This window comes from Tasmannia lanceolata, unplaced genomic scaffold (genome assembly GCF_043159265.1).
Source record: "Tasmannia lanceolata isolate RefF3 unplaced genomic scaffold, GAP_Taslan_0.1 ptg000038l, whole genome shotgun sequence".
Lineage (NCBI taxonomy): Eukaryota > Viridiplantae > Streptophyta > Magnoliopsida > Canellales > Winteraceae > Tasmannia > Tasmannia lanceolata.
This window is the reverse complement of record NW_027518715.1, coordinates 1,782,078-1,797,873: the sequence shown is the minus strand read 5'-3', so window position 1 is coordinate 1,797,873 and position 15,796 is coordinate 1,782,078. Positions and strand designations below refer to the sequence as shown.

The 15,796-nt window shown below is 43.2% G+C and overlaps 1 protein-coding gene and 1 long non-coding RNA gene across 6 annotated transcripts; both read right to left on the bottom strand.

The window, feature by feature from the left end:
- Window positions 1-382: 382 nt before the first annotated feature.
- LOC143862946 (uncharacterized) lies at window positions 383-2,323 on the bottom strand. The gene is made up of 3 exons (XM_077373849.1): window positions 2,057-2,323; window positions 855-1,768; window positions 383-605 (listed from the first exon to the last, which is right to left on the bottom strand). Exons 1-3 carry the CDS (start codon window positions 2,321-2,323, stop codon window positions 383-385), a joined length of 1,404 nt encoding a protein of 467 aa, XP_077229964.1.
- A 5,772-nt stretch (window positions 2,324-8,095) lies between these two features.
- Window positions 8,096-14,643, bottom strand: LOC143862975 (uncharacterized). Of its 5 annotated transcripts, none has more exons than XR_013240605.1 (16): window positions 14,510-14,643; window positions 14,079-14,391; window positions 13,796-13,960; window positions 13,203-13,339; window positions 12,978-13,084; window positions 12,776-12,877; window positions 12,493-12,657; window positions 11,897-12,026; window positions 11,690-11,743; window positions 11,486-11,587; window positions 11,204-11,368; window positions 11,025-11,093; window positions 9,416-10,609; window positions 8,850-8,956; window positions 8,646-8,747; window positions 8,096-8,528 (listed from the first exon to the last, which is right to left on the bottom strand). It is a non-coding gene; the product is annotated as an uncharacterized LOC143862975 (long non-coding RNA). The 5 variants fall into 5 exon arrangements; XR_013240608.1 differs by having other exon boundaries at window positions 10,480-10,609; XR_013240606.1 differs by having other exon boundaries at window positions 9,416-10,597; window positions 11,029-11,093.
- Window positions 14,644-15,796: the final 1,153 nt, after the last annotated feature.

Here is a 15,796-nt window from a genome sequence, read left to right as displayed (position 1 = left end):
AACTTCCTGGGCGAATTACTTCTTTCACTCGATACGGCCCCTCCCAGGTCGGGGAGAGTTTTCCGACTTTCTTTGGTTGGGAGACGGAAGCTTTCCTCAGCACTAAATCTCCTGTTCGGAATTCTCTGGGTCGTATCTTTGAATTATGGTAGTTGGACACTTTCTGCTTGTAGACGGCGACTCTGATTCGAGACTCTTCCCGGGCTTCCTCCAGCAAGTCGAGGTTCGCACGGAGCCCGTCATCATTGAGTTGCTCACTGAAGTTGGTGACTCTGGGAGACGGGGCGCCCACATCGACGGGTATTACCGCCTCCGTCCCAAAGGACAAGTTGAATGGTGACTCTCCCGTCGATGTGTGCGGGGTGGTTCGATACGCCCACAGTTAATGATAAAGCTCATCTACCCATCGGCCAGCCTTATCATCCAGCCTCTTTTTAATTCCCTGAAGAAGGATTCTGTTTGTCACTTCTGTCTGCCCATTCGTCTGAGGGTGCGCCACTAAAGTAAATCTCTGCTCAATCTTCAAGTCGGAGCAGAATTTTCGGAAGTTCTTGCAGTCAAACTGTCTCCCGTTGTCCGTTATCAAAATGCGGGGAATCCCAAATCTGCAAACTACTGATTTCCAGAAGAAGTTCTGCACGTTTTTCTCTGTGATCTGGGCCAGAGGTTCAGCCTCCACCCACTTGGTAAAATAGTCGATCGCTACTACCACAAACACGCGTCTTCCGGAGGCCGGTGGAAAGGGGCCCAGGATGTCCATCCCCCACACTGCGAAGGGGAGTGGGCTGATGATCGGGGCCATCGACACGGCAGGTTGGTGGATTGTGGGAGAGAATTTCTGGCATCTCTCGCACCTTTTAACCAGAATCAGCGCATCCTGTCTTAAGGTAGGCCAGTACAGGCCTCTGAGCAGCACTTTGATTGCTAGGGCCTTGCCCCCCAAATGCTCTCCACAGATCCCTTCGTGCGTCTCTTGCAGGGTGTACGCGGCGTCGCCTGACCGGAGGCACTTTAGGTACGGGAGGGTGTACGATCTTTTGTACAGATTCTCACCATCGAGGGAAAACCGAGCTGCTCTCTGCGTCACCTTGCGGGCCTCCTTCTTTGCTTCAGGAAGCTTTCCAGTACGCAGGTATTCAATGATTTCGTCCATCCAGCAGGGCTCGTGCTCCACCTGCATTACCTCAGTGGCTTCACATTCGATACTAGATCTCTGTAAGAACTCCATACATATACTCCCGAGAGTGGTGTATCCGGAGGCGGCCAGCTTGGACAGCACATCTGCTTTTGCATTCTCTGTTCTGGGGATTCTGATGACCTCAAAACTTTTGAACTTGCTGGCTAGCAGGCGAACCTTGGAGAGGTATTTGACCATACGCTCGTCGCGGGCCTCGTAGACTCCTTGAATCTGGTTTGCCACCAGTTGGGAGTCGCAGTACGCTTTAAGCCTTTGGGCTCTGGTCTGAACTGCGAGATTCATTCCGGTGAGGAGGGCTTCATACTCTGCCTCATTGTTGGACGCGCGGAATCCGAACCTCAGGGCATAATCTGCGGTGAAGTTATCGGGTCCGGTGAGAACCAAACCAGCTCCACAGCCACCCTTGTTCGAAGATCCGTCGACGTACACTTCCCAGATTAGTTCGGCGGTTGATGGATTCTGCTCTGGGGATGCGGGGATGATTGCTGCTTCAGTCCCATCTTCTGATTGTTCTTTCGTTGTGAGTGACTTTTCCACAACTGAGGTTTGAACAATTTCGGATTCAGTGATCTACTGGGGGATGGTGTACTCAGCCACTAAGTCTGCCAGCACTTGAGCCTTGATCACTAGCCTTGGCGCGTACTGGATGTCGAATTCGCTCAGCTCCACGGCCCATTTCACGAGTCGTCCCGAGATGTCTGGTCGATGGAGAACTTGCCTGAGCGGCTGATCGGTCAGGACTTTTATAGTGTGGGCTTGAAAATACGGCCTCAACTTCCTGGCTGCCATAACCAGTGCGTAAGCCAATTTCTCGACCCGCTAGTACCTGATTTCGGCGTCATGGAGAACTTTGCTGACATAATAGACAGGCTTTTGCTGGTGGTGCTCTTCACGAACTAGGACGGCTGCTAGAGCCGTGGGGCTTACAGACAGATACAGGAGTAGCTCCTCACCTGGCTCTGGCTTTGTCAACAGTGGTGGAGAGGATAAGTACTGCTTTAATTCTTCGAATGCGGTTTGGCACTCCTCTGTCCAGGGCGCAGTCTTGAGTCCTTTGACTACGTTGAAGAAGGGTAGGCACCTCTCTGCAGATTTCGAGATGAAGCGCCCCAACGCGGCCACCATTCCTGTGAGCCGTTGCACTTCTCTGATTGTTTTTGGTGGAGTGAGCTCCACCACGGCCCTGATCTTTTCTGGATTGGCCTCTATTCCTCTCTAGCTTACCATAAATCCTAAGAACTTTCCAGAGCTGACGCCGAAAGTGCACTTGGTGGGGTTGAGCTTCATGCTGTGCTTTTTCAGGACCTGAAATGTTTCTCTCAGATCGGACACATGATCCTGTGCACTTCGGCTTTTGACCAGCATATCGTCGACATAGACTTCCATGTTACAGCCGATATGCTTCTGGAAGAGTCTGTTCACGAGCCTTTGATAAGTGGCTCCGGCATTTTTGAGGCCGAAGGGCATGACACGGTAGCAGTACGTCCCTGATCTGTCACGAACGAAGTCTTTGGTATGTCTGACTCATACATTCTGATTTAGTTATACCAGGAGAAGGCATCCATGAAGCTCAGCAGCTCGTGACCTGCGGTGGCGTCAATGAGCTGGTCGATTTTCGGGAGCAGATAACTGTCCTTGGGACAGGCCTTGTTCAGATCAGTGAAATCAACGCAGGTCCCCCACTTCCCATTCGTTTTCTTCACCAAGACTACGTTTGCCAACCAGTCCGGGTACTGGATTTCTCGAATGAAGTCAGCCTTTAAAAGCCTCTCCACTTCTTCTTTTATCGCCTTCCTTCTTTCGAAAGCGAAATGCCTTCTTTTCTGTTTCACCGGCCTACAAGTTGAGTCAACACCGAGTCTGTGCGTGCTGATCTCTGGGTCGATGCCAGGCATGTCAACGGGAGCCCACGCAAAGACATCCGCATTGTCTTGAAGGAATTCAGTGAGGTGGTGCTGGATATTGCTGCTCAGAGAGGAGCCGATCTGAACGACTTTATCATTGTCGTCTGGGCTCAACGAGACGGAGATGAGGTCTTTGGCGGATTGCGTCCCCCGAAATTCGTCCCTCAGATCGAGTAGCTCAATCGGCAACGATTCCACTGCATTTTTGCCTTTTAGTGCCATTGCATAGCACTCTCTGAACTGGGGTTAGTCTCCCCGAACTTCTCCCATGCCGTTTGGCGTTGTGAATTTCATCTTTTGGTGATACGCGGAAGCGACTGCACGAATCAGGTTCTGACCAGGCCGTCCCAAAATAGCGTTATAGACCGAAGTGGCCCTCACTACTAGGAAATTGACCATGGTAAAGGCTTGACAGGGCGGTTCTCCGACGAGGACTGGGAGTTCAATTTGTCCCTCCACTTTCACAACCTCTCCTGAGAAACCGAACAGGTCTGAGTTCGCCGGCTTCAAACGGTCGTCGCCTATCATCATCTTCTGGAAAGCATGATAGTACAAGATGTCCGCCGAACTCCCGTTGTCAACAAGTATTTTCTTTACTTCCCAGTTTGCAACGAGCATGGTTAAAACCAAGGCGTCATCCTGAGGCAGTATCAGGTTGTCGAGGTCCGCATCTAAAAAGGAGATCTCGTTCTCCGTCTTCGTCTTCTTGCTGCATGTGTGCACGGCGTTGACACGACGTGCATATGCCTTACGAGCAGCGGTTGATGTGCCCCCCGCGGCCGGTCCGCCCATGATCGTGCCGATGACCCCCCTTGGTTGGGGTTGCTATGCCCCTGGCTGCGAACTAGGCGGCAGAGGAGATTGGTTCCGGACAGAGGGCGGCTGCGACCGTCGAGGGTTGCGGCCCTGAGGACTCTTTTCTCTGCGCTCCCTTCTGGAGCCATCACCTCGGACATACTTTTTCAAGTAACCTCGGCCAATCAGCTGCTCAATTTCTTCCTTGAGTTGCCAGCATTCATCTGTGTCGTGGCCGTGGTCCCTGTGGAACCGACAGTATTTTGATTGGTCTCTTTTGTTCCCTTTGGAGATCATTCTGGTTGGCCACCTCAGGAATTCTTCTCCACTGATGGCGGCTAATATATGTTTCCTGGAGGTGTTGAGAGGCGTGAAGGTCTCTTCTCTCCTCTGGGGGGACTTCTCTCTTCTGGGGGCCTTATCCTCCCTACGCTGCTTGGTAGGGTTCTTGTCCTCAGAAGTTCTCCTCCGAGTCGAGTCCAGGGCTACCAGCGTTTCCTCCACTGCTATGTACTCCTCAGCTCCGGTCATTAGGTCCGCCAGTGAGTGCGGATTTTGACAAGCCACTGAGCGGCGGAAGTCATTGGATCTGGCACCCGCGAGGAGCGCGCTCATTGCAGCTGAGGGGTCCAAATTCGGTACTTGGAGTGCCTCCCTGTTAAAGCGGCGAACGAACGCCTTGAGAGGTTCGTGATCCTCCTGCCGCAAGGCCATCAGGGATGTTGTTTTCCTTGGCCTGCGGCTGCTCATGAAATGGCGGACCAGATCGTCCCCAAAATCTTCAAAGTTGCTGATGGAGTTCGGTTTAATTCTGGAGTACCAGTCCCGGGCCGCACCGGTCAGTGTTGTCGGGAATGCTCTGCAGAGGAAGCCATCGGATGCGCCGTGGAGGAACATCATCGCTCTGAACGTCTCCAAGTGGTCTACTGGGTCGGTTGTCCCGTCATATTGCGGGACGGTTGGCATTTTTAACCCTCTAGGTGCTAGGGCACTCATGACATCGTCGGTTAATGGCGTTCTACTTGAGAACGCCCGTACAATAGGTCGGCTATGATCTTTCGCCAGCTCTTCTATACGGTGGTCCATTTCTTCCATCCTTTGAAGCATTGGATCAGCTCTGCGGTCTGGCTGGTCCGGTGATCTGTTTCTTTCCACCGACTGGCTCGCCGCAGAGCCGGACTGACTTTCCGGACTCTTTTGACGAGGCCGGAACTTCTCTTGCTGTGTGCGGTTTTCATGAGCTCGGAGCTTTCACAGAGAGTGGGACCGCGACCTTCGGCGGCGGTGAGGCTCCGTATGCGCATGCCTGGCCCATGAGTGATGGACTTGCCTTGAGTGGCGAGTCCGGTCTTCATCGCAGCGCGCCGACCCTTCTCCGTGAGGGCGCGACCTTTCCTGTACAGGTCGTGAAGCTTCTGGGGGATTTTGGGGAGGCGCCTGGATAAGTTGTTGGTACTGGCCAACAAGAGCCGTCATTGGTTGAAAGAGGGTTTGGACTTGATCCGGAGTAGGAGTGGGATTGAGATGCTCTGAACGAGCCGGGCTCTGTCCGGCTGTAGCAGAAGTAGCCACCACCTGCGAGGTGATTCACTCACTACGAGTCCTGCGTGGTAGCACGGAGCGGGTAGTCCGTGCAGTTGGTATCCGAGCATTCCTCCGTCCTGCCATTTTGTAAAGGGATTTGAACAGCTTTTAGTTCGCGGTCCCACGGATGGCGCCAATCTGTTAGACCGAAAATCGGTAACAGGTACGGCAGTGACGTAAGGGCTAAGCCGGATGACCAGAGGAACCGAAGTGAAAGAGTCGAGTTCGGCGGGATTCAAATGAAGTGGCTGTGTTCTGCACAGAAGCAAACGAGGTCAGAAGACCAACCCGGGTGTTACTCCGGACAGGCCCTTCGACACTCAAGTCAGTATATGAGCAGGAGTGCAGAGCTAGTTTAAGAGTTTTTTTTTAGGAGGAAGGTTGTTTTTTCATTACCCTTGGTTTTAGCTTTTAACCTCCTTTTATAGAGAGAAAGTTGATGGCGTGGGGTTGCCCACCCAAGGGCAGATGGCAGCCTGCTATAGGCTGGAGTTCACCTACTCCAGGACAGGTGGTGGCCTGTTAGAGGCTGGAGTTCACCTACTCCGGGACAGGTGGCGGTCTGCCATAGGCTGGAGTTCACCTACTCCAGGACAGGTGGTGGCCTGCTAGAGGCTAGAGTTCACCTACTCCAGGACAGGTGGTGGCCTGCTAGAGGCTGGAGTTCACCTACTCCAGGACAGGTGGCGGCCTGCTATAGGCTTGAGTTTTTACACCCCATCACATTGTATCCGAGGAGACATTGTATTCGAGGAAACATTGTATTTGAGGCGACACTGAAGGCAATATATTATCGACGCGATGTTATATTTGAGGCGACATTCTATCCGAGACGACATTGTATCTGAGGCTATATAGTATCCGAGGAATTGTTATATCCGAGGCGACATTGTATCCGATGAGACATTATATTCGAGGAAACATTGTATTTGAGGCGACACTGAAGGCAACATATTATCGACACGGTGTTATATTCGAGGCGACATTCTATCTGAGGTAACATTGTATCCGAGGCTATATAGTGTCCGAGGAATTGTTATACTCGAGGCAACATTTTATCCGAGGCAACATTGAAAGCAACATATTATCGAGGCGACGTAATATCCGAGGCGACATTGTATCCGAGGCGACATTATATCCGAAGGCATCCTGGTATCCGAAGGCGACATTGTATCTGAGGTAACATTGTATCCGAGGCTATATAGTATCCGAGGAATAGTTATATCTGAGGCAACATTGAAAGCAACATACTATTAAGGCGACGTAATATCCGAGGCGACATTGTATCCGAGGCGACATTATATCCGAAGGCATCGTGGTATCTGAAGGCATCGTGGTATCTGAAGGCGACATTGTATCTGAGGTAACATTGTATCCGAGGATATATAGTATTCGAGGAATTGTTATATCCGAGGCAACATTGTATCCAAGGCAACATTGAAAGCAACATATTATCGAGGCGACATTGTATCCGAGGCAACATTGTATCTGAGGCTATACTGTATCAGAGGAAGTGTTATATCCGAGGCGACATTGAATCCAAGGCGACGCTATATCCGAAGGCATCGTGGTATCGAAGGAATTGTTATTTCCCAGGAAATGTTATATCTGAGCAACAATGTATCCTAGGCTATATTGTATCCGACGAATTGTTATATACGAGGGCGACATTGTATTTGAGGCGACATTGAAGGCAACATATTATCAAGGCGACATTGTATCAGTGATGGAACATTGTATCCAAGGCGACGCCATATCCGAAGGGCGACGCTATTTCCGATGGCATCGTGGTATCGGAAGGCAACATTGTTTCCGAGGCAACATTGTATCCGAGGCTATATTGTATCCGAAGAATTGTTCTATCTGAGGCGACATTCTATAGGAGGCAACAGTGTATTCGAGGCAACATTGTATTTGAGGGGACATTGAAGGCAACATATTATCGAGGCGATGTTATATCCGAAGGCATAATTTTATCAAAGGAGACATATTATCCGAAGGCAATATTGTATCCAAGGCAACATTGTATCCGAAGCTTTATTGTATCCGAGGAATTGTTATATCCGAGGTGACATTGTATCCGAGGCGACATTGTATCTGAGGCAACATTGTATTCGAGTCACGATTGTATTTGAGGCGACATTGAAGGCAGCATATTATCGATGCGACATTATATCTGAGGTGATATTGTATCCGAGGCGACGTTATATCCGCAGACATCGTGGTATCCGAAGGCGACATTGTATCCGAGGCTATATTGTACCCGAGGAATTGTTATATCCAAGGCGACATTATATCCGAGGCAACATTGTATTTGAGGCGACATTGAAGGCAGAATATTATCGAGGTGACGTTATATTCGAGGGGACATTGTATCCGAGGCTACATTATATCAGAAGGCAAAGTGGTATCCAAGGCGACATTGTAATCGAGGCGACTTTGTATTTTAGGCGACTTATATATCCGAGGCGACATTGTATCATAGATTTCTAATCAAAAGCGAATTTTTTTTCTCAAAATCCTGTTCAACATTTGTTAATCTGAAAGGAGAAAGTACAAAGACTTTACCAACCAGGACCTTCACTTTAGATTTAGGGATTAAAGCTTTATCCAGTGCAACAAACCCGTTCTATTTCTTGCCCATATCATACCTCAACCAAAGCTTGACCCCAAAATAAATGAAAGAAACAACAAAAACAAATTCGATTTTAAAAAATGAGAATAATCCCTTTACATAGCTGTAAAATCTATCAAACAATATTTGCAGTTCCCTATCTGGTGGAAAAGCTTTCATTTTCTTAGGACAAATCAAACAATATAAATTACGCACCATCACAGAATCAATAATGTCCAAACCAAGGCTGAAGGATGAGCAGATTGCGGACAGTGATTTTTACCTGTTCTTGGGAGAATGTAAATGGTGGTTTGGTGGATCCAGGCTCTCCTAGGATTGTCTAATCAAAAGGTGATCTCAATTGGATTTGGAGCCTAACATCCATCATCTTCTTTGTGTCCATCAGAAACCCTTCTCCATTGCCTGAACGTTTCTAAAAAAGAAGAGAAAGATTGGCAATTTAATGGATTTCTAATCAAAAGCGATAATTTTTTATCAAAATCATGTTTAACATTTGATAATTTCAAAGGAGAAAGTACAAAGAGTATACCAATTAGGTCCTTCACCTTCGATTCAGGGCTCAAAGCTTTGTCCAGTGCAACAAACTCATTCTATTTCTTACCCATATCATACCTCAATCAAATCTTGACACCTAAATAAATGAATGAAACATCAAAACCATACCCAATTTTAAAAAAATGAGAATAATCCCATTACATAGCAGTAAAAATCTATGGAACCATGGGCAAAATACCTTCAAGCCTTAAGCTACACAGTCGGAAGATTATGATTTGGAAGCAGGCCTCAGCTAAAAAAACCCCATTCTCTTTGTCAAAAAACACACAATGCCAATCGATGAACCTGCAGAATGGAAACCCAAAATAAGCATCAGAAATAAGAATGAGAATGAAAAATGAAAACAGTGCAAGAGGAAAGTGCAACAATACATGGGTTTTTTGGGAAAGTTTCTAGGTTCTTACCGTTTTCCGCATTTTTAATGGGACATGATTTCCAACCAAAAAATTGACTCAGATCACTCTTTTAAAAGCACGACGGGATTTTGGGGATTTATCTGCCCCCTTCTTTTTAACTTGGGACCGCCACCTCTTGTGTATGCATATTGAAATTAAGGTCTATGGAACCAAAAGGGGGGTGAATTGGTTTTATCAATAAATTTATCCCTTTTTAAATTAAAAGTTCTAACCTACTTCAATTTTTCTTTTCTTGCTTAGTTTTGGTTAGTTCACATAATATCACAGTAAAAAGAAAATGTCAAACCAAAAACAAAAATGAGAGTGCAAGAATAAAAGAAGAACACACCGATGTATAGTGGTTCGGGCAAAGCCCTACTCCACTCTTCTTGAGATCGTCCTCAAGGATTTCCACTATTTGAGACCTCCACGATGCCCGGCTCTGAGGCGATTACACTCTCAAGGGTATTAAATAAGGATGCCCTTGCCACCTTTTACACCGACTCTCCTTCTTCGCCAAGTTTTAAGCGCTACTCCCTAGGGTATTAAGAATAGGATGCTCTAGCCACCTTTACAATGAATGAAAAGAAGATTGCTTGGCCTCTCTTGAAGGCTTGATGCACAATGATTGCTCCTTGAATATTCTCCACAAAAGGATTGCAAATAAAAGCCCTTAAATCCAAACTCTAATGATTTGCAAGTGCAAGGCAAGTTTGGTGGAGAAGAAAATAAAAGCTTAAGCCAAAAGGGTTTTAAATGTTTTGAATGCTTAAGGATATTTTTCAAATCATTCAAGAGAAGTAGATGAACCTCTTGAACGTGTATTTATAAGCCCTTAAAATGATATGATCGTTTGAGGGTGGATGTATCAAAAAGACCCCAAAAACAACTAGCCGTTTGAGTTCAAACGGCTATATTTTTTTGCTGTCGCGACGTTCTCGGAGCTCCGAGAAATTCTCGGAGTTTCGAGAAAACAACCAGAACACTTTCTAGAATGTTTCTCGGAGTTCTGAGAAATCAAACAGAGTTTTGAAAAATACTCCCTGGAATATTTCTCGGAGCTCCGTGAGATGTCTCGGAGTTCAGAGAAGCCTATATTCAGCAATTTTTCCTGTTTTTGTTGCTGATTTATTTTTTGAGTTTTGGAACTCTATTCTTATTATAATTTGGAATGTTATGAGGGTCCCAACATGTTGGTCCACCACACAAAAACATTCACTTAACCATTTAAGTTCTAATCATGGGAGTGTTAATCTTTTTAAAAACATTTTCTTAAAAAAGCTTGCCTTGACTTTGAAATCTAAAGAGAAATGATGTACAACAAGTTTTAGTATAGCTACACTTCTCTTTGGTCTTAGTCTTCATAGATCTTCCATTTGTGTGCTTGCTTGAGATGATAGTGTTGAGCTTCACCTTGGTTGATCCTTCACGATGTGGTTCTTCCAAGTATGCTCTAGCTCCTTTGTCCTTTGTTTCGTTCATCATCAAGCATGACCAAGTGGTGTGTTGGTTCCTTCCATGATTAACCTATCTTAACACAACACTTCAAGGCAAATTGATTAGTATTCAAAAACATAATCAATTTAGTTTAGAATCATCAAAACAAGGTATGAGGATAGACCCTTGGGCTTACACACATATCAAACCCATTCTCAATATTCAATGAATAAATAAACAAAAGATGGTGGAAAGGAAACTTTTCAATGAACAGATGCATTGCATAACAAACTCTCAATATTTTATGAACAAACAAACGAAAGCTGGTGTAAAGGTGTGAGTTGTGATGAGCTTTATGGATTCTAAGATAGGCTGAATGAAAATTTTAGATAGGGAAATGTCATTTTCTTATATATATATTTATATATATATATATATATATATCAACCAAATTAGCATTTGACAATAATTCTATTTGGTTTAAAGAATATAATGATAGTAAGAGATTGTAACCCAAATACCTACAAAAACAGTTCATTGTTCTGTATTTGCAGTTCTCGACCTGGTGGAAAAGCTACCTGGTGGAAAAGCTGTCATTTTCATAGGACACATCAAACAATATATATTACGCACCATCACAGAATCCATAATGTCCAAATCAAGGCAGAAGGATGAGCAGATTGCTAAAAGAGATTTTTACCTGTTCTTGGGAGAATGTAAATGGTGGTTTGGTGCATCAAGGCCCTCCTAAGATTGTCTGATCAAAAGATGACCTCAATTGGATTTGGAGCCTAACATCCATCATCTTCGTATCCATCATCTTGTTTTTGTCCATCAGAAACCCATCTCCATTGTCTGAACGTTTCTAAAAAATAAGAGAGAAATTGGCGATTTAATGGATTTCTAATCAAAAGCGATAATTTTTTATCAAAATCCTTTTGAACATTTGATAATTTGAAAGGAGAAAGAACAAAGAATTTACCAACCAAGTCCTTCACTTTAGATTCAGGGCTTAAAGCTTTATCTAGTGCAACAAACCCGTTCTATTTCTAACCCATATCATACCTTAATCAAAGCTTGACACCTAAATAAATGAAAGAAACATCGAAACCAAATTCGATTTTAAAGACATTTGAATAATCCCATTACATAGGTGTAAAAATCTATGGTACCATAGGCAAAATACCTTCAGGCCTTAAGGTACACAGTTGGAAGATTATGATCTAGAACCTGGCTTCATCTACAAAAATCCCATTCTCTTTGTCAAAAAACACACAATGAATGGAAACCCAAAATAAGCATCAGAAATAAGAATAAGAATGTTGGAAAATGAAAACAGCGCAAGAGGATACTGCAATACATGGGTTTTTAGGAAAAGTTTCTAGGTTCTTACCGTTTTCTGCATTTTTATTGGGACGTGATATCCGCCCAAAAAATTGACCCAGATCACTTAAAATCACGACAGGATTTTGGGGACTCATCGGCCCCCTTTTTTTAACTTGGGACTGCCACCTCTTGAGTATCTGCATATCAAACCCATTCTAAATATTCAATGAATAAACAAACAAAAGATGGTGGAAAGGAAAGTTTTCAATAAAGAGATGCATTGCAAAACAAACCCATTCTCAATATTTCATGAATAAACAAACAAAAGTTGGTGGAAAGGCTATGAGTTGTGATGAACTTTATGGATTCTAGGATAGGTTGAATGAAAATTTTAGATAGGGAAATGTCATTTCTTATATATATCCATCAAATTAGCACTTGACAATAATTCTATTTGGTTTAAAGAATGTAATAATAATAAGAGATTGTCACCCAAATACCTTTAAAAATAGCTCGTTGTTCTGTATTTACAGTTCTCTACCTGGTGGAAAACCTCTCATTTTTATAGGATGCATCAAACAATATAAATTACGCACCATCACAAAATCCATAATGTCCAAATCAAGGCTAAAGGATGGGCAGATTGCAGAAAGAGATTTTTACCTGATCTTGGGTGAATGTAAATGGTGGTTTGGTGGATCAAGGCCCTGCTGGGATTGTCTGATCAAAAGGGCATCTCAATTGGATTTGGAGCCAAACATCCATCATCTTCGTATCCATCATCTTCTTTGTGTCCATCATAAACCCATCTCTATTGTCTGAACGTTTCTAAAAAAGTAGAGAAAGATTGGCGATTTAATGGATTTCTAATCAAAAGCGATAATATTTTGATCAAAATCATGTTGAACATTTGATAATTTGAAAGGAGAAAGTACAAAGAGTTTACCAACCAGGTCCTTCACTTTAGATTCAGGGCTTAAAGCTTTATCCAGTGCAACAAACCCGTTCTAATTCTTACCCATATCATACCTGAATCAAAGCTTGACACCTAAATAAATGAAAGAAAAAAGAAAACCAAATTCGATTTAAAAAATGAGAACAATCACATTACATAGCTGTAAAAATCTATGGAACCATAGGCAAAATACCTCCAGGCCTTAAGATATACAGTTGAAAGATTATGATCTGGAAGCTGACTTCAGCTACAAAAACCCCATTCACTTTGTCAAAAAACACCCAATGCCAAACGATGAACCTGCAGAATGGAAACCCAAAATAAGCATCAGAAATAAGAATGAGAATATTGGAAAATGAAAACAAAGCAAGAGGATAGTGCAATACATGGGTTTTTGGGAAAGTTTCTAGGGTCTTACCATTTTCGGCGTTTTTATTGGGACGTGATTTCCGCCCCAAAAAAATGACTCAGATCACTTTCCTAAAATCACGACGGGATTTTGGGAATTTATCTGCCCTATTTTTTTTTAACTTGGGACCGCCACCTCTTGTGTATCTGCATATCAAACCCATTCTCAATATTAAATGAATAAACAAACAAAAGATGGTGAAAAGGAAACTTTTCAATCAACAGATGCATTGCATAACAAACCCATTCTCAAATCTCAATGTTTCATGAATAAACAAATAAAAGCTGGTGGAATGGAAGTGAGTTGTGATGAGCTTTATGGATGCTAGGATTGGCTGAATGAAAATTTTAGATAGGGAAATGTCACACACACAGCACTTGACAATAATTCTATTTGGTTTAAATAATGTAATGATAATAAGAGATTGTAACCCAAATATCTTTAAAAGCAGTTCGATGTTCTGTATTTGCAATTCTCTACCTGGTGGAAAAGCTGTCATTTTCATAGGACGCATCAAACAATATAAATTACGCACCATCACAGAGTCCATAATGTAAAAATCGAGGCTGAAGGATGAGCAGATTGCAGAAAGAGATTTTTACCTCTTTTTAAGAGAATGTAAATGGTGGTTTGGTGGATTAAGGCCCTCTTAGGATTGTCTGATCAAAAGGTGATCTCAATTTGATTTGGAGTCTAACATCCATCATCTTCTTATCTAGTATCTTCCTTGTGTCCATCAGAAACCCATTTCCATTGTCTGAACGTTTCTAAAAAATAAGAGAAAGATTGGCGATTTAATAGATTTCTAATCAAAAGCGATAATATTTTGATCAAAATCCTGTTGAACATTTGATAATTTGAAAAGAGAAAGTGCAAAGAGTTTACCAACCAGGTCCTTCACTTTAGATTCAGGCTTAAAGCTTTATCTAGTTCAACAAACCCATTCTATTTCTTACCCATATCATACCTCAATCAAAGCTTGACACCTAAATAAATGAAAGAAACATCAAAACCAAATTCGATTTTTAATAATTGAGAATAATCCTATTACATAGCTGTAAAAATCTATAGAGCCTTTGGCAAAATAGCTTGAGGCCTTAAGGTACACCACAGTCAGAAGATTATGATCTGGAAGCTGACTTCAGCTACAAAAATCCCATTCTCTTTGTCAAAAAACACAAAGTGCTAATCGATGAACCTGCAGAATGGAAACCCAAACTAAGCATCATAAATAAGAATGAGAATATTGGAAAATGAAAACAGTGCAAGAGGATAGTGCAATACATGGGTTTTTGGGAAAGTTTCTAGGTTCTTACCGTTTTCTGCGTTTTTATTGGGACGTGATTTCCAACCAAAAAATTGACCCAGATCACTTTCCAAAAATCACGACGGGATGTTGAGGATTTATCTGCCCCCTTTTTTTTTAAGTTGGGACCGTCACTTCTTGTGCATCTGCATATCGAACCCATTCTCAATATTCAATGAATAAACAAATTACTAAAATGCCATTAAGCCGTTGGGGAGTGTATTTTACAGATTTGCCCTCGTTTTATTACCGTTTTATAGTTGTTGGGAGGACATTTTTCATCTTTTTCCAAAAAAATTCGAAAAAAAATCCAAAAAATTACATAAATTCATTTATGGCTGTTGGCGAGTGTATTTTACACATTTGCCCTCATTTTGTGACCGTTTTATAGTTGTTAGGAGGCCATTTTTCGTCTTTTTGCAAAACAAATTGAAAAAAATAAAATAAAAATCTCAAAAATTACAGAAATGCCATTATAGCTGTTGGGGACTGTTTTTTACACTTCTACCGTTATTTTATGACCGTTTTATAGCTGTTAGGAGGGCATTTTGCGTCATTTTTCACCCCAAAAGCTATAAATAGCCCTCTAACCATTGTTTTTTCACAACTCATTTCCTCTTCAAATCTTCTCCTACAACTACAACTCTTTTATCTCCTACACTACACTACATACAACTATATCTACTTCACTTATTCCCTCATCCAAAAGGCGTAAGAAAAGTTAAAGCTTTATTTGATTTAATTTTCTTTCATTCCTTATTCTCTCTCTCCATTTCAACTTAAAAAATGAGTTCTTCTGGAGGAGCCTCATCTATTGGTTCCGCACCCACTAGATCGGATAAACCGGCATGGGCTTATGGCCTAGTAATTCCAGGTCAAAAAAATTGTGTTAAATGCACCTTTTGTGAAAAAATCATAAAGGGTGGAGGTATAACCAGGTTTAAAGAACATCTAGCGGATGTTCCTGTTGATGTAGCGCAATGGAAAAAATCAATGCTGATGTAAAATGGAGAATGGCACAAATGTTAGGCGAAATGAGAAAAGAAAGGGCTACGAAAAGTGTATCAAGGGCAAAGGTGGGTAGTTTTTATGCCACACCAGAAGAAGATGTGGAGGAGGGGAAGGGGGATGAAGACGACGAACCGATGGGACCACCTCAGCCTAGGAATAAGGAGAAAGCAGTTGTTGTAGAACCGAGTGGGGCAAAGAGGTAAAAGAAGGGTCTTGTAGGGGGGTTAAGAGATTTCTTTGCACCACGAACAACCCCTGGATCCCAGCCAAGCATTAAGAGTGCTTT